Source organism: Phaseolus vulgaris, chromosome 5, assembly GCF_051622355.1.
Source record: "Phaseolus vulgaris cultivar YP4 chromosome 5, ASM5162235v1, whole genome shotgun sequence".
NCBI lineage: Eukaryota > Viridiplantae > Streptophyta > Magnoliopsida > Fabales > Fabaceae > Phaseolus > Phaseolus vulgaris.
In genome coordinates, this window is record NC_143502.1 from 41,999,614 (window position 1) to 42,018,063 (window position 18,450).

Sequence of the window (18,450 nt, forward strand, 5' to 3'; positions counted from 1 at the left end):
ATAGGTGCATCCAGAATCTTAAAATGTTCAAAATGAGACCCGGATCCATACAATCCACTGATCTTATTCCTAACCAGTTATAACAGAGATTCCAAATTAGCCAAGCAACTCTGCATTCGCAAAACAAATGATTTGTTGTCTCCTCTGACCTCCTACACAAGCAACACAAATTACTCTCGATCTCGATTCCTCTTCTCTCTAGATTAACCCTACAAGCAACCTTGTTTTCAATCACTCTCCAAGCTGTGACTTGAGCTGAGGGGAGCGCCTTAATTTTCCAAAAAAATTTATACCTTCTTAAGTCTTCCTCACTACCTTCTCCCCTTAAAAACCCATAAGCGGACTTAACTGAAAACACAGTTGAATCGCTATCCTTCCAAACCCAACTATCCACTGTTTCTGTCTCTAGTGTCTTATTAGAGATCAACTCTAAAAGTTGACTTTCTTGCTCCTCTTCCCAAACGAACAGACCCCTTCTCCACCTTAAGTTCCACTTCCACGTCCCGTTTTCCCACAATCCACAATCACATAAAACTGCCTCCTTATTAACAGATAAAGAATATAGCCTTGGAGAAGTGCTCTTCAATTCTTCTGAGACAATCCAATTGTCTGACCAAAACATAATCCACAACAGTGATATAACTGTTTTCGAATGTGCTTTCTAAAATTAAAAAGAATAAACTTTCGGATACACTAATCTGGAAAATAATTTTATTTTTATAAACTACCTTTGGGAATGCATTCTTCAAAAAGTTTTTCATGATGCGGAAGATGCTTGTGCAACCATTAAAACAAAACCAAATACCATTTTTCCATTCATGCCTTTTCCATGTATGCAAGACTACCCAACTTCAAACTTTGAACCTCAAAGGAGAAAAACAGCAGCGGAAGAAAACTACCAACCCAGGAGGAACATTTTCAAATAGAAAAATTAAGCTTTGATAACCCTAGAGTTGTGTAGAATTTATCTAACTCACTCTGATTTTGTGAGATGACTAGACTTAATCCCAATAATTCTTTTCATTGGGTACAATCGACTACCATGAAAAAACTATAATTTAGCAGAAAACTTGTAGATTTCCAATTGGTTGGTCTGAAGTTAGTGAATCTAAATATACCTGTGGATCCATTTTTGATTCAGTAGGAAATTTATATACAAAACAAAATATTGCCTCGAATATTTTGTAACTTTTTTTTTATACGAAATAACTCTTACAAAGACCAAGTTACAAACGATATATCTTTTAGAATATGAAACTGCATTCATTCAAATAAGAACACCAGTAAAAACAAGGTAAATAATTATACATTGAAATTCACTCCTGATTATTTATTTATTTTTCTTCTGTTTGCACACTCCATTTCGCTCACCAATCAATCCTAACAATCTTCATCTTCAAACAACCGTTTATCTGGCCTGGGGAAGAGATTCTGTATTCAGATTCATGGCAACCCATCTCCTTGGAAGGTATCAGATTGATTGAATTGTTTTACTTTGTAAATTTCAATTGCATTGATGATGGGAGGTAAGGTTGAATTTTCGGTCCTCTCCAGGGTGAATTTAATTTCTTTACCGCTGATGCCTGACAAGTCATATACAGTGTTGACGGCCCTGTACTGTGGAGAATAATTTGGAAGCCATAATTCACCGTTCCTGGTGATGTTGAATTGTCTTGTCTGATTCTCGGTTAACCATTGAAGCTCCATGAAGTGCATGTACACATAGAATTCATCAGTTTCATCTTCTGGCTCCCACCTTATTACCAACGGAGCATTATCATTTGCTGGTGTAACTGCGGTGCTCATGATGGTAGCTCCCGGATAGTAATCGTTATCAAAAAAAGAATCATTTGAAATCGAAGCACTTAGCTGTGTCCAAACTTCTTTGAAGTCACAGGTAAACCAGAAACGATCATAATCATCTGCCCGGTACCTGTAAGAAAATCAGAAAATTACAACACAATCAATCAATCTTTTAATGCACAAAAAGATTTAATCCATAACTATGATTTCACCTGTAACCCCTGTTAGAACCCAAATCGCATCGCAGGTAATTATAAAGTTCCAGTGATCCTGATTTAGCGACGTATGTATCATTTGTCAAAGTCCTCAATTCTATGGCTGTTATAAACGGTGTACCATTTCCTGTGTTAACCAGACAGATTTGTATAAAATCAAGTAAAGGTACATGTATGATCTCATTGGATTGGGTAATGGATGCATTTCTTATAGTGACTGTATCCCACAGGTTAGCTCCCAGATGAAGATCAAACTGTGGTGACATATTGCGGCCATCATAATTTCCATACAGAAAAACAGTGCGGATGAGATAATTAGAGCCTCTTGTGATGTTTATTTTGTAGCAGTTCGTTTTTCCTTTTGGGAAGCTTCTCAGCCTCCACAGTTGTTGTTGAGTGTGTGTGCTGATCTCTTCAGATGCTATTGTCCCTCTCACACCAGTCTTTATGAAATTTTCATCAGAAACATAATTGATGTGTAATGACGGCTCAGTATAGTTCGCACCTGCTTCACCTCCGCAATCTATGCTGATGAATCCTATAACATAAACATGCAAAATATGCATGGCACTTGAGACTTGAGCTAAACTTTTATAAAAGGATAATGGTCTAATGAAAATTCATGTTTTAATTTGATAACAAACCTGGTTGGCCCTTAGCTTGAATCAGAATGACAAGAAGTAGAGCTCCTACGAAAGTCGATGACATTCTCATTTTTTATCAGCTTCTGTTTTCTGGCTTTGAAGTAGACTATGATACATATATATGAGCTTGGCTTGTTGCTGTTTTGACTTGTATTACGAAAGGTGACTCCGTCAATACTGTGTGACAGTTGGTATGTGAAGTAGTTATGACAGAAGTTAATGTTGTCCCCAGCAGGAGTTCAACTGCATCTACCGAGTCAACTGGGTTTAGTCTCTTCTCCATGAATCAAAGTCAAAACATGAACATCATCAATGATTCTATGTTGAACACCATCATGATCATGTTTTCAAAATGTACTTTTATATTTAGATTTATATTTTCATAATGAAATTTTAATTTTTTAAGTGTATCTGGATTTTTAAATAAAAATTAATTTTAAAAAAATTAGTTTTTGTTTTTAGAATAATAGGATACGGATTCAAATTGTTATGATGGAGTAAGAATACTATACAAGCAAGTCAGTCTTGACATTCTGTACCTATTTATTTCACCGTTGGCTTGTCTAAATCAGGTGAGTAACTAGCAAGCAAGTCTGTCAGTCTCTTTTTAAATTTTATAATATTTTATTTTGACTTTTTTATATTTTGAAGAATTTTTTTATATTTTTTATAGAGATAATTCTGTTGGAAAGTGAATCATCAAATTGACTTAAAAAATAATATATTGAAGTAATCATATATATAAAAAGGTGTTTCTTTTATAGTGTTTAAGGAAAAGCAAATATTATAAGAGAAGGCGAAGAAGTTGTAAGATTTCTTAACTTTTATTACTGGTATCACCACTCCTAAACAACACATATTCAGAAAACTGATAAAAGTAAAGCACCTAGACCATATTCTTGACCAAAAATCACTTTTCCTTGTTACAAGGTTGTTCAATTATTCTCATCTTGAGTAAGCTTTTACCTAGCCAAGGACATGAATTCGGATTCTAAATCCTCGCTCATTGCGGCAACTGAATACATAGGATCACCACCATTATTATGCTCTGTTCTTGCTAATTCCGTGGCCAGACTCTCTTGTAGTTCAATCACCACCACACTCATCATTGGCCTTTCCTTTGGATTTGGAGAAACACAAGCCATTGCTATTTCTAGGGCTTTCCATGCGGAGTTAATGTCAAAATTTCCTTCTAACCTTGAGTCAACTATGGCCCTGATATCCCCTGTTGGTATTTTGGAGCTAACTCGTTCACTTATGTGAACACTTTCTTCATTCCTTCCCGTTACTGATTCATTTGTGATTATTTCTAAAAGAACAACTCCAAAGCTATAAACATCACTTTTCTGTGTCAATCGATTGGAAGAGTGGTAGCTGCAGGAGAAGTCATGAAACCCTAATTATGTACTCTCTGCGGATTTTGTAATGATCGATAACTCAAATCTTCACGTGGAAATTCTCACTATATTTTTCTAGAAAATGAAAAAAAGGGCAATAATTAAAGTACTTACTAAGGGTCCAGATAACCAAAAGTACCAGCGACAATAGTTGACACATGAGATGCCCCATCATCTGCGACAACTTTGGATAGACCGAAATCAGATAATTTTGCTTGGAAGTGTTCATCCAACAAGATGTTTGCAGATTTTACATCTCTGTGGATTATAGGAGGCTTGCAACCATTTTGCAGATATTCCAACCCTGATATTAGATTTATAAATACGGCAAACGTGTTAAGAAGGTAAAAGAGAGTTAACAAAAATTCATAATTTGAATTTTACTTTCTGACCTAGGGCTGCATCCACTGCTACACGAAGTCTTTCCTTCCAGCTCAAGAATGGTGATTCGTTGTATTTACCTACAGGAACAACTTCTGTAACTTTCTGTACATGTTTGTTTTTGTTCAGTACAAATTAGTCATACGACTCATACAGTTCTCCAATATTACAAATTCCATATAAAGAGTTTCAGAAATGAATCAAACTTGGAAATTGATTTCACAAATTTTTAACAAAAAAATAGTGTTATTTGGAACCAACCTGAGAGATGTTCTCGTAAGTTCCCTTTAGCCATGTACTCATATATGAGACCCTTGTTGGTTCCTTCGTTACAGTAACCAATAAGGGATGTCAAATTTTTGTGATGAACTCTGATTAGAAGTTTAACCTGAAAATCAAAATCACAACCATGTTAAACCATATAGGTTTGGTACTAAGCTCAGAAACCTAGAGTAAATTGATTAATAACTTACCTCTGCCTGAAATTGTTGATAACCATGAACTGCTGATGGGGAAAGCATTTTCACTGCAACTGGAGTCTCATCGATAAAGCCCAGATAAACTGTTCCAAATCCTCCTTTACCAATAATTCTATTGAAATTGTTAGTGATTTGAAGGACATCAATGTATGAATACATTTGACTTTTGTGTTGCAGGAACGAATCATCCTTTTCTGTGGATAGCTGTGAAATCTTATTCTGATGATTTACCGCCACCGAATCTGTAAATTTTTCAAAAAAATATTTTGAAAATGCATAGGTTAAAAATAACTTTATGGTAAAATGTTAATAGAAAATAAGAACTTGCCGTAATTACTTCAGCATTACCTTTTGATTTTTTTCTTTTACAGATCCACAGTATTCCAACGGCTATTAGAAGAATTAAAACCCCACTAATTGATACTACTATGGGTGTAACAATGTTTTTCTTTTTCGTCTCGTTGCATTGACTAGATTCACATAGATTTGGATTTTGACCCACACTAGCATGGAAATCACAGGAAAAATATGTTTCAATTCTCAGTAAAACTTACAAATAATACATAATTTAAATGAATCTCAAATGCCTTAAATATAAGTAATTAATAATCATCAGCATCATAAGTAACCATATTATGAATTTGAGACCTTTTAGTTATATTCATACCTTAGTGAGAGAGAACCTTTGTGTGATTTTGCAATAAGTGAAGAGGGAATTGAACCGGAGAGGTCATTCTTCTCCAAGTTTCTAAAAAAAATATCGTTTCTATTATCTGATTCAGAGGATAATATATGGTGTTCCAGTAAATGAAGTAACTTACAAGATCTTCAAGTGTTGCAACTGAATCAGAAAATCAGGAATTTCACCACTTAAGTTATTGTTAGATAAATCCCTAGAAAACAAATAGTTTGGCTATAGTAAGTATGTTTAAATCTTGACACATGTGCCGAAAGTCAAAAGAATATCTTACAGATAAGTGCATGGCATAATTATAAAAAGATATAACACAGTTTTTTCTGGTCTCGTCTATTTTTGGAGCGGGTGAAATAAAAGAAAAACAAAAAAAACTCACAGATTCTCCAACATGGTGAGTTTTGAGATTGAAGGGTTTATCTTTCCTGACAATCCACTTGATCCTAAATTCCTGTTTTACTCAATGAATAGTTATATTTATATACAATATCATCTGAGTTTTATAAAGCAATATGGGCAAGAAGACTTACAAAGATGTGATTCTTGGGACCTCATTGTCGCCATAGGTACAGTTCAAACCATCCCACAAGTAGGCTGCAGGGGCGCATGGATCACCTTCCCAATCTCTTGTCAGCCCATAAACTGACTTGATGCTTGTAATCGCATCGACTATATATGTTTCAAATCATAGAAAACAATTGTAAAATGCAGAAGAAATGGATATAAAGTACGATAGTTTTGTGGCTTACCATCTCCTTGGAATGTATTAGATTGATGGAATTGTTTTACTTTGTAAATTTCAATGGCATTGATGATGGGAGGCAGGGTAGAATTTTTGGTCCTCTCCAGTGAATATGTAATTACTTTGCCGCTGATGGCTGACGGGGTATATAGAGTAGTGACATTGTGGTACAGTGGAGAGAAATTTTGAAACCACCACCCTGATTCACCGTTCCTCCTGATGTTGAATTGTCTTGTCTGATTCGTGGTTAACACCTGGATCTCCGTGAAGTGCATGTACATATAGAATTCCTCAGTTTCATCTTCTGCCTCCCAGCTTATTACTAACGGAGCACTGTCATTTGCTGGTGTAACTGCGGTGCTCATGATGGTTGCTCCCGGTTTGTAATCATTCTCTTTCAAAGAATCATCTGGAATGGAAGCACTTAACTTAGTCCAATCTTTTTTGTCCCAGACATACCAGAAACGATCATAAACATCAGGCCGGTACCTGTGAGAAAATCAGAATAAATCCAATAATGAATCAATCAATCTTATAAGGCAACAGATTTAATCCATAACTATGATTTCACCTGTAACCCCTGTTAGAACCCAAATCGAATCGATTATAAAGTTCCAGTGATATCGATTCAGTGACGTATGTATCATTCTTCAAAGTCCTCAATTCAATGGCTGTTATAAATGGTGTACCATTTCCTGTGTTAACCAGACAGATTTGTATGAAATCCAGTGAAGGTACATGTATAATCTCATTGGATTGGTCCATGAATGCATTTTTTATAGTGACTGTATCCCACAGGTTAGTTCCCAGAAGAAGATCAAACATTGGTAACATATTTCGGCCATCATAATTTCCGTACAGAAAAGTAGTGCGGATGAGATACTTAGAGCCTCTTGTGATGCTTATTTTGTAGCAGTTCCTCTTTCCTTCCGGGAAGCTTCTCAGCCTCCACATATATTGTTGTTGAGTGTATGTTGCTATTGTCTCTCTCACACCAGTATTTATGAAATTTTCATCCGAGACATAATTTATGTATGGTTCAGTATAGTTGAAACCTGCTTCAGCTCCGCAATCTATGCTGATGAATCCTAAAACATAAAATTGCATATATTACTGTTAAAGTTTCTAGAAAAAGAGAGAGAGTGAAATCTTTCTTTGCTTGAAGGGATAAAAGGTCACTAAACCAACATGAGCTTACTTAAGTAATGTGCACATGATAACCCTAATGGCCAGAGGAAACAATTTAAAACTGCAAAACGAAAACTAGATCGATTTGCTGTGTGTATTATTCAATTTCAGAAAAAGGGTACAAAGATAGAAAAGAGGTCACAACTCCGTGAGAGTCAACCCACACTTACTAACCGAATTTAGAAGAAGACAAGAAAAACAAATAGGGAGAGAATTCAATACAAAATGTTCATCCAATACTCCTTTTTCTCTTTCATGATCCTTAAATTTGGTAGTCACTCCACTTTCTGACACTTTCTCTCTACGCGTACTGACTCAAATTCTTTCTCTTTACTGGTCTTTCAATAACATTTTTCTTTATATTTGAGTCCCTTATGTGGTATGGTTACTTTAAAGTGATTGAGATATACGTAATGATTCTTATCATATCAAGTAATAATTATTTTAGCACAGCAAATATAATTTATATAATGAAGTTGTTCGAGAAAATAAATAGTTGGTGTTTCGACGAACCTGGTTGAGCATGAGCTGGAATAAGTAGAACAGCTAAAAAGGCAACGTAGAAAGTCATCCACATTGACTTAGGTTTGGAGGTAATTACAAACACATTTTAGGTTTAATTTCTGTTTCCGTGTTTAACTCTGCAATCTGCATCATACAAATAATACTACTTAATTCACCCATCAATCAACCTAAATTCAAATTAAATCTGTAATTTAATTTTTTTAAAAACAGCTAGCATAAAAGGCTGAATATTATCACAAAAACTGCAATGATTGAGCAGCATCACTTCGAGGAATATATACAAAAGAGACCAATAACAAACATTTTCTTATAATTCATCTTAACTTTTATTATCATTTAAATAAACACCTAAAATTTTAAAAATATTCATACTTCATAAATGATTTTTTCTGACACATCTGAGTTAAATCATTTAAATTAAATATCTTTTTTCCAATAAAATATAAAAATAAATTAAGAGAAATATTTAGAGGTGTCTCATCCCTTATAAAAAAACACCTAACAAAACAAAGGATGTCAGAGCAGCATAAAACAGAAACTGATACAAAGGGATACAGCATCATTATGCAGAAAAACTGCACCAGAAGATAAGAGAATGCAGAACAGCAGCATCCAAAAAACCAGTTCACCTAGCCGCTAAAAAACCTTTGTAACGATTCTGCATCACATAGGCTGAAAATGTGTGGTGCCTTCAACAGCAATGAGAGGCTCCCTACCCGAGCATTCCTCTTTCAAGGATAAACTTGCCCCCATGCACCCTTGATTCATCAACGACCCCAATCAAGAACATAACAACCAGGGATCAATGCTTATGAGTGCTTATTTTTCTGCATAATTATGCAGCAGATTAGAGCAGAGTATTCAGCAGATACAAGCTTCACAAACCACCCCTCAAGAACATGGAAACCCTCAACAGAAGTTCTATGAGAGTTTCTGCAAAAGACCAGCAAAAACCTGCATCAAACCAGAACCAAGACATGCACCCCTTCTACTTAGCATCAAAAAGTTCTGCTTTGGCTTCCTCAAAAAAACCTACGGCAACTATATAAAGACCAACACCCTCATCCTTGTCTTCACTATAAATCAAGTTCTACTTCTGACGACACATCACAGGCTCCTTTGTAGCTGGCAATCAGAATTGAATGTACACTGTTTTTATAGCTGCATTATGCAGCTACGCTGCACAATTTGTACTGCAGCAACGCTGCATAATCTGAATATTATGAATAGACCATGAAAAAATAAAATATTATAAACGAAAATTGATGAAAGAAAGAGGGATGACTAATTAATACATGCATGCTTTAAACAAAGCAGAAAACAAAATATGGATCATATCAAATATAAACCATCCTCAGACACCATCTTAAGTAGTAAATCACCTGGATCCATGAAAGTGTTCAAGAAAATATGTGACAGGAAACCCCATAACTGTTAAAGCTTCATATGTTTTTATGTGTGTGTAACTCATAAACAGGAAATGAAGAAGAAGGAAGAAAGTAGCAGTGCAGTGATATGATCTGAATTTCTGCTGCTCCAACTTCACCTTATGAAGAAGTCCATCAAAGCTATTTACCATAATATATTGTAACAGCTTGCCCCATATACAAGATGTTGACTATTATGGACTCATTAGCTCAGAAAGAGAAAAAATTGCCTGTCACTCTGTGGAATTGTCACTGCTCCAGTCAATGGTAGCATGCATTGACCTAATTAATCTTATAATGTACCAAAGCCATTTAACACCTGATTCCATCCAGGGTTTGTGCCGTTTAGCAGTAGCAGAACCACGTGATTGGACATTTCAGCAGAAGCTGAAGTGGAAAATGATACTAAAATTTATTAATTGATAAGCTAATTTTGTTAAAAAAAACATATTACTTCTCAAAAAATTAATTTCAATATAATTAACTAATTTTAGTTTTATTCAAAGACATTATTTCACTCTTTTCTTCGTTTTTTTTCCTTAAAAATAATCCTTATAAAAAAGTTGTTAAAGCCAGTCATTCTCCATAAATGTGATAAATTAAGAATACAATGTTTGAGTTCTTCTAAAACAAATTCATAATAAAATTAGATTACACAGGTTAATTTGTAAACAAAATGACAACGTTTTAATTATTTATTTAATTGAACACCTGATACTAATACGGCAGGTTAATAGTTGATGTCTTAAAGTTTTAAAGTATTAGTTTTGATGTTTTTTTAATCAAATTTTTCAGTATTTCTTTTAAATTAGTTTGATTCTGTTTAAATTTTTTCTATCATCTGTTTTAAAATATGTATAAATAAGCTGAGCATAGGAATTTCACAACCTAAGTAGATATTATAGGAGGTTTAAATTTCATAATCCAGCATTTTTTTTTATCAGTAAAAAATTAATGAATTCAAGAAAATTTAATGCAGGCACCAGAAACATTAATTATCCTTTGGAAAGCAATGATGGGGTATGGGAAATGGACTTCATTGTGGACCATGTGTTTCATGCCTAATGATGCTCCAAACGACTGAAATTCCTCCAAAGGACTAATATGAGAATAATAATGCATGTTTTTCTGATTGTGGACCATGTGTTTCATGCCCCAAACGACTGAAATTCCTTTCCTTTGTTCCTTGCTTCTTCAATAACATTTTTTTTTATGAGTCCCTTACAAATGGTGGTATGGTTACTTGGTGACATCCATTGGTTTGATACATAGAGACATATGTGTATGCGTGTGTATGATGGTGATGATCACATGGTATGTATGTACTTATATTATATACATTTTTGTATATTGTATGTGAATATAGGATGGTATTGAGATTATAAGAATCAAACATTAAATATAGAAACTTAACGGTAAAAGTGTTGATTTTGGCTTAATTCCAAGTTTCACATGTGGGTTCATTGTTTGGGAAAGAAGTTTGAGGGTTATAAATTAACATCTTCTCCTTCAGTGTTAGAGATCCCAAGTTGTAATATCTTCTCCCATAATAATAAAAGTGGGTTGTTTCAGCTGTGTCCGAATATTAGGCTAAATTGGCTGAACTTAGTTAACAATTTTCTAGTGTGTTTTTTTCTCATTTTTCTTTTATTTTTTGCTCTGTTTATTCAATATTATTTGTCTGTAACTCTGTTAGAGTTCTGTTTTAGTGAGAAAATTATCCATTTTTTCCAACAAAGAAGATATATTGAATTCAATTAAATTAAATAAAAAAAAAAGAGATTTAGGTATTAGACTATTACAAAGTAAGTGCAACAAATATAACATGAAAAAAAGGATGAATATTACAATATACTTATTATGGATGACTGTTAGTTTTCAGTGTAACATACGAATAATTCAGAAATTTTGGAGAATAACAAATTACTTTAAAGTGATTGAGATATACTTAATGATTCTTATAATATCAAATAATGATTTAAATGTTATCTGAAATAAAAATGTGCAGTGTGTGTTTCATTTTAAATTGTTAATCACCAATATTGACTTACTCTCAAATACAAATAAAAAAACTGGGAATTTTATTCCCTAATGGACCATCGGACAAGTTAATATTATATTAAGAATATAGCTTCAAATTATTAAGTGGAAATGCTTGAATAAATGGGATGGATTAACATTTTCATTTGTTTGATTAAGCCAGTCTTTCGATCTATTTTTTAGACCAATAATAAATTGACATGTTTGGTCGTCCATATGTAATATATTATATGAAAAGGATTTCTTTACTATAATAACCATATTATAAATTTATATATAATTAAAAGAATTTTATTACTTGTAATTTATACTACCAAAAAAATTCCATACTAAATCTTAAATTAATTATAAATTTTTTTATCAGTAAAAAACAATATATACAAATGAATCATTTTAGGGGTGATACAACTCATAAACAAAAGACTAAAACAACCATACAACACAACATCTTTCAAACAACTACACACCTAACCTTGCCAAAAAGACCACAACTGCAATTATTAAGAAGTGAGCTTTAATCCTAACTCAACCTCATAAAACTGGCTCAATGAGGTGAGGTTTGCAATCACTTATATATTATGCCAACAACAATCAAACTAAAATGAGAAAATGCAAGTCAAAAGATCAAGACAACAATTAGAATAAGAGAAACAAGCATATAAGAATTTAGAAGTAATTCAATACCAAATCTTCAATTGAATCAAAGAAAATATTTCAAAGTAATCTAACACTCCACTTTAAAAAATAATCTTATTTTGAGTGTATATCTCTACATGTTAAAAGACTTTCTGTAAGTTTGATTCTCATCAAAATACTATACTTTGTATTTCTTATTATATCTCAATATGAATTAGTGAAGTAAAATTCTAAATTTAATTGAAAAAAAAAATATAAAATATGCACACAATATCATCTTATGTATATATAATTATCATCAGCTTAATTAGTATGCACTACAAGAAAATCATCAAATAAAAACCAATTTTTAGAAACCAAAATAATTAGTTGCAATAGTAACTAAATTAGAGACCATTTTAGAAACTAAAACAAAAATTGGTTTCTAAATTAGTTTTTATTATTTTCTATTATTGTTAAATAGTTTCTAAATTGGTATCTAATTAGCAACCAAAGTTTTATCTACCAATTATTTAGTTTCTAAATTTAGTCTCTAAAACCTTAGTTGCTAAGTAGAGACCAATTTAGAAACTATTTAACAAGAAAATAATATAAACTAATTTAGAAACCAATTTTTGTTTTAGTTTCCAAAATGATCTCTAATTTAGTTACTATTGCAACTAATTATTTTGGTCTCTAAAAATTGGTTTCTATTTCATGATTTTCTTGTAGTGATGAATTCAAATTTAATATTTTTTTTCATACCTTTTACCTCTGTTATCTTTTTAGGGTTTGGGGTTTAGATTTAGGGTTTAGGGTTTATTTTTTTTATTTTGTTTTTTGACATCCTTTTTCTACAAAATGATGTCATGTAAATGCATTGTTTTAATTGCCTTATAAATTGAGAACTGTCTCACCTTTCTTCACTGTTTTCTAGTATAACTGCATCTCATACTCAAAACCACCTAACTATAAGAAATAGGGGCTTGTTGTTGAAAAGCATCATTGTAGCCAATGAAGTGGTGGAAGATCTTATGAAGGAAAAGAGGTTAAGACTAATAATAAAAGTTGATCATGAAAAAACTTATGACTCTGTTCTATAGGAATTCCTCTACTGTATGTTTAGTAGATTAGGCTTCTGTGAGAAATATATTAGTTGGATTAAAGGATGCTATCATTTGTATCTGTTTTAATTAATGGTAGTTCTTCCCAAGAATTCATTCCCACAAAGGGTCTAAGACCAAGGGTCTCAATCGCTCATTTTCTCTTTTTGGTCATTGTGAGAGGTTGGACAGGCCTAGTAAGAAAAGCAGTGAGTGAAAATAGGCCAAGTAGAAGTTTCAATGCTCAGTTCGTAGATCACACTTTGGTGGTTTGCGAAGCTACAAAAATCAGCAGCAAGCGGTTTATGCCAATATGCTTAACTGTGCCCAAATGTCAATCCCGTTCAAATACCTTGACTTAAAAGTTCAGGAAAACTCGAAGAAAAGAGAGTTCTGTATGGGGATTGTAGACAAAAGTAAGGAGGAAACTATCAATATAAAAAAGGGAAGAAGCTAAATTATTATTACTAACTTATATAACATTATTAATTTTAACTTTACTAACTTATAACATATTTCCGCATATATCAAAAGCTGTAGCAATCCTCTATGTCTTAATATTTTCTCATTACTTTTCTTGAGTTTCAACTAAGTATTTGTTAATAACAATTTCTAAAGATTAAAATAATAAAACTTGCTAGAGTGATTGTTTTTGGCAACTCTAGTTTACAAATCCAAAATAATATTTTTAACTTTTATAACTGGTATCACCACTCCTAAACAACACAGATTCAGAAAACTGATAAAAGTAAACCACTCATAACCAACTTCTGGTACAAACATCACTTTCCCTTGTTACAACGTTGTTCTATTATTATTCTCATCTTGAGTAAGCTTTTACCTAGCAAAGGGCATGAATTCGGTGTCTAAATCCTCGCTCCCCTCCGCAACTGAGTACCTAGGATCACCACCATTGTTATGCTCTGTTCTAGCTAATTCCGTGGCCAAACTCTCTTGTAGTTCAATCACCACCACACTCATCATTGGCCTTTCGTTGGGATTTGGAGAAACACAAGCCATTGCTATTTCTAGGGCTTTCCATGCGGAGTTAATGTCAAAATTTCCTTCTAACCTTGAGTCAACTATGCCCCTCATATCCCCTGTTGATATCATGGAGCTAACTCGTTCACTTATGTGACCATTTTCTTCATTCCCTGCCATTACTGATTGATTTGTGATTATTTCCAAGAGAACAACTCCAAAGCTATAAACATCACCTTTCTGTGTTAATCTATTGGAAGAGTGGTAGCTGCAGGAGAAGTCATGAAACCCAAATTATTTCCTCTGCGGATTTTGTGATGATAACGAAAAAATTCACGTGGAAATTCTCTCTATATTTTCCTATAAAATGAAGGAAAAGGCAATAATTAAAGTACTTACTGAGGGTCCAGATAACCAAAAGTACCAGCAACAATAGTTGACACATCTCTGTGGATTATAGGAGGCTTGCAACCATTTTGCAGATATTCCAACCCTGATATTAGATTTATAAATACGGCAAACGTGTTAAGAAAGGTAAAAGAGAGTTAACAAAAATTCATAATTTGAATTTTACTTTCTGACCTAGGGCTGCATCCACTGCTACACGAAGTCTTTCCTTCCAGCTCAAGAATGGTGATTCGTTGTATTTACCTACAGGAACAACTTCTGTAACTTTCTATACATGTTTGTTTTTGTTCAGTACAAGTTAGTCATACGACTCATACAGTTCTCCAATATTACAAATTCCATATAAAGAGTTTCAGAAATGAATCAAACTTGGAAATTGATTTCACAAATTTTTAACAAAAAAATAATGTTATTTGGAACCAACCTGAGAGATGTTCTCGTAAGTTCCCTTTAGCCATGTACTCATATATGAGAGCCTTGTTGGTTCCTTCGTTACAGTAACCAATAAGGGATGTCAAATTTTTGTGATGAACTCTGATTAGAACTTTAACCTGGAAATCAAAATCACAACCATGTTAAACCATATAAGTTTGGTAACAAGCTTATAAACCTAGAGTAAATTGATTAATAACTTACCTCTCCCTGAAATTGTTGATAACCATGAACTGCTGATGGGGAAAGCATTTTCACTGCAACTGGAATCTCATCGATAAAGCCCAGGTAAACTGTTCCAAATCCTCCTTTACCGATAATTTTATTGAAATTGTTAGTGATTTGAAGGACATCATTGTATGAATACATTTGACTTTTGCCTTGCAGGAACGAATCATCCTTTTCTGTGGATTGCTGTGAAATCTTATTCTGATGATTTACTGCCACCGAATCTGTAAATTTTTCAAAAAAATATTTTGAAAATGAATAGGTTAAAAATAACTTTATGGTAAAATGTTAATAGAAAATACGAACTTGCCGTAATTACTTCAGCATTACCTTTTGATTTTTTCCTTTTACAGATCCACAGTATTGCAACGGCTATTAGAAGAATTAAAACCCCACAAATGGATACTACTATGGGTGTAACAATGTTTTTCTTTTTCGTCTCGTTGCATTGACCAGATTCACATAGATTTGGATTTTGACCCACACTACCATGGAAATCACAGAAAAATATGTTTCAAGTCTCAGTAAACGTTACAAATAATCCATAATTTAAATACATACTTCAATTTATTTTCTTGAGCTCAGAAATTTGTGGATCATTTAGAAATGAATCTCAAATGCCATAAATATAATTAATAATCAATCAGCATCATAAGTAACCATATTATGAATTTGAGACCTTTTAGTTAGATTCATACCTTAGTGAGAGAGAACCTTTGTGTGATTTTTCAATAAGTGAAGAGGGAATTGAACCGGAGAGGTCATTCTTCTCCAAGTTTCTAAAAAAAATATGGTTTTTATTATCTGATTCAGAGGATAGTATATACTGTTCCAGTAAATGAAGTAACTTACAAGATCTTCAAGTGTTGCAAATGAATCAGAAAATCAGGAACTTCACCACTTAAGTTATTGTTAGATAAATCCCTAGAAAACAAATAGTTTGGCTATAGTAAGTATGTTTAAATCTTGACACATGTGCCGAAAGTCAAAAGAATATCTTACAGATAAGTGCATGGAATAATTATAAAAAGATATAACACAGTTTTTTTGGTCTCGTCTATTTTTGGAGTGGGTGAAATAAAAGAAAGACAAAAAAAACTCACAACTTCTCCAACATGATGAGATTTGAGATTGAAGTGTCTATGTTTCCTGACAATCCACTTGAAGATAAATTCCTGTTTTGACAATGAATAGTTATATTTATATACAATATAATTTGAGTTTTATAAAGCAAAAATAGAAATTTGGGCAGCAAGACTTGCAAAGTTGTGATTCTTGGGACCTCATTTACACCATAAGTACAGTTCAAACCATCCCACAAGTAGACTGCAGGGCGCATGGATCATCTTCCCAATCTCTTTTCACTCCATAAACTGACTTGATGCTTGTAATCGCATCAACTTTTTTTAAATGCAAGTTTAAAAAAGAAAAAAAAAAATAGTTCAGAGCACTTGCAGTTGTGTGTGAACTAGTTAGAGAAAAGGATTTGAGATATATGAGAAATTTTAGTCTCTTTCTCGGCATACCGTCTCCTTGGAATGTATCAGATTTCTGGAATTGTTTTACTTTGTAAATTTCAATGGCATTGATGATGGGAGGTAGGGTTGAATTTTCGGTCCTCTCCAGAGAAATTTTAATTTCTTTCCCGCTGATGCCTGACTTGCTATATATAGTTTGGACGCTCATGTACTGCGGAGAACAATTTGGATACCATGATTGACCGTTCAGCGTGATGTTGAATTGTCTTGTCTGATTGGTGGTTAACACTTGAACCTCCATGAAGTGCATGTAAACATAGAATTCATCAGTTTCATGTTTTGGCTCCCAGCTTATTACCATCGGAGCACTAGCATTTACAAGTGTAACTGCAGTGCTCATCACAATAGCTGGCGGGTAGTATTCGGACTGGTAGAGTAAATTCTTATCAGAAATCGAAACACTTAATTGTGTCGAATCATTGGTGTTGCCTAAAAACCAGTAACGATCATAAACATCGTCCTTGTACCTGAGAGAAAACAAAATTAGTCCTTGTACCTGAGAGAAAAAGTTTAATCCAAAAGTAGAGTTCACCTGTAGACGATGTTTGAACCTAAATCCCACCGCTCCTGAGTTTCCAACGATCCAGATTGAGTGACATAAAGATTATCAGTCAAATTTCTCAATTCTATAGCTGATATAAATGGTGTTCCATGGCCGGTGTCAACCATACAGATTTGTACATAATCTTGTGAAGGTACATGTATGATCTCTTTGTATTGGACAATGGATGCATTGTGTATAGTCACTGTGTGCCAGAAGTTAGGTCCCAGAAGAAGATCAAATTGTGGTGTCTTATTCAGTCCATCATAATTTCCGTACAAATAAAGAGTCCGGATAAGATACTTAGAGTGTCTTGTGATTTTTATTTTGTAGCAGTTCCTTCTTCCTTCAGGGAAGCTTCTCACAGTCCACATCTGTTGCTGATACATTCCTTTGAGATCAGATGCTATTGACTTACTCACACCACCAGTTATCAAACTTGCATCTGATATGTAATCTATGCCTGTGGACTCTTCAGTATATTTCTCATCGGCACGAGCACCGCAGTCTATGCTGATGAAACCTAATACACAAAAATATGCTATGAACAATGGGAATTGAGACTTCAGCTAAAATTATGATATAATGAAGTTCATGTTTTCCATCATCAAACCTGCTTGGTTCTGAGCTTGAATAAGTAAAGCACATAGAAAAGCAATGAAGAAAGTCACCAACACTCTGTAGGATGACAGATATACGAGCACCATATTTTTAAACTTTTACCTGACAAAGAATTGTGGTTAGCTTACAGAAATGAATGTTTAATTCTCAATTTCATATTTCAAAATAAATTTCCATACTACCATTTAAAATATTTACAATGAACAATTTGAACTTCTGTTGCACATACCAAAGTGCAGGAAAGAAGTATGGGTACTAAAAAAATTGTGATCAACCACGTATATAAATTTAACAAAACTAACTCAAGCATGAGTATTTTCAATCGGTTGAAGTTTCAAATAATTAAGTTGGACAAATCAGACTCGTATATACATATTTCATAAATGCGGACCAACTCAACTTGGTTACCTTTTTTTCAAGGTTTGCTTAATTAAGCTTTAGTTATGGC

At 33.4% G+C, this 18,450-nt stretch overlaps 2 protein-coding genes and 1 pseudogene across 7 annotated transcripts; all 3 read right to left on the bottom strand.

Annotated features, from left to right (window-relative positions):
- Window positions 1-1,166: 1,166 nt before the first annotated feature.
- On the bottom strand, window positions 1,167-3,769 carry LOC137835898 (LRR receptor-like serine/threonine-protein kinase IOS1). Its single transcript, XM_068644638.2, has 4 exons — window positions 3,629-3,769; window positions 2,663-2,936; window positions 2,016-2,556; window positions 1,167-1,933 (listed from the first exon to the last, which is right to left on the bottom strand). The coding sequence occupies exons 2-4, from the start codon at window positions 2,730-2,732 to the stop codon at window positions 1,444-1,446; spliced, it is 1,101 nt and encodes a 366-aa protein (XP_068500739.1). The 5' UTR covers window positions 2,733-2,936; window positions 3,629-3,769; the 3' UTR covers window positions 1,167-1,443.
- On the bottom strand, window positions 3,455-9,799 carry LOC137835893 (LRR receptor-like serine/threonine-protein kinase IOS1). Of its 5 annotated transcripts, none has more exons than XM_068644636.2 (15): window positions 9,451-9,789; window positions 8,698-9,272; window positions 8,057-8,191; window positions 6,927-7,443; window positions 6,363-6,844; window positions 6,144-6,282; window positions 5,993-6,064; window positions 5,741-5,812; window positions 5,587-5,667; window positions 5,268-5,422; window positions 4,914-5,161; window positions 4,702-4,828; window positions 4,452-4,520; window positions 4,174-4,363; window positions 3,455-4,036 (listed from the first exon to the last, which is right to left on the bottom strand). In XM_068644636.2, the coding sequence occupies exons 3-15, from the start codon at window positions 8,118-8,120 to the stop codon at window positions 3,625-3,627; spliced, it is 2,628 nt and encodes an 875-aa protein (XP_068500737.1). In that variant the 5' UTR covers window positions 8,121-8,191; window positions 8,698-9,272; window positions 9,451-9,789; the 3' UTR covers window positions 3,455-3,624. The 5 variants fall into 5 exon arrangements, with proteins under 5 accessions (XP_068500737.1, XP_068500736.1, XP_068500735.1 ...); XM_068644635.2 differs by having other exon boundaries at window positions 8,650-9,272; XM_068644634.2 differs by having other exon boundaries at window positions 8,650-9,281.
- Window positions 9,800-13,918: 4,119 nt separating this feature from the next.
- On the bottom strand, window positions 13,919-18,257 carry LOC137835895 (putative leucine-rich repeat receptor-like protein kinase At2g19210; annotated as a pseudogene). The gene is made up of 14 exons (XR_016520842.1): window positions 18,185-18,257; window positions 17,995-18,104; window positions 17,373-17,904; window positions 16,829-17,307; window positions 16,565-16,702; window positions 16,406-16,477; window positions 16,155-16,226; window positions 16,001-16,081; window positions 15,633-15,787; window positions 15,279-15,526; window positions 15,067-15,193; window positions 14,817-14,885; window positions 14,634-14,727; window positions 13,919-14,502 (listed from the first exon to the last, which is right to left on the bottom strand). The product of XR_016520842.1 is annotated as a putative leucine-rich repeat receptor-like protein kinase At2g19210 (transcript).
- Window positions 18,258-18,450: the final 193 nt, after the last annotated feature.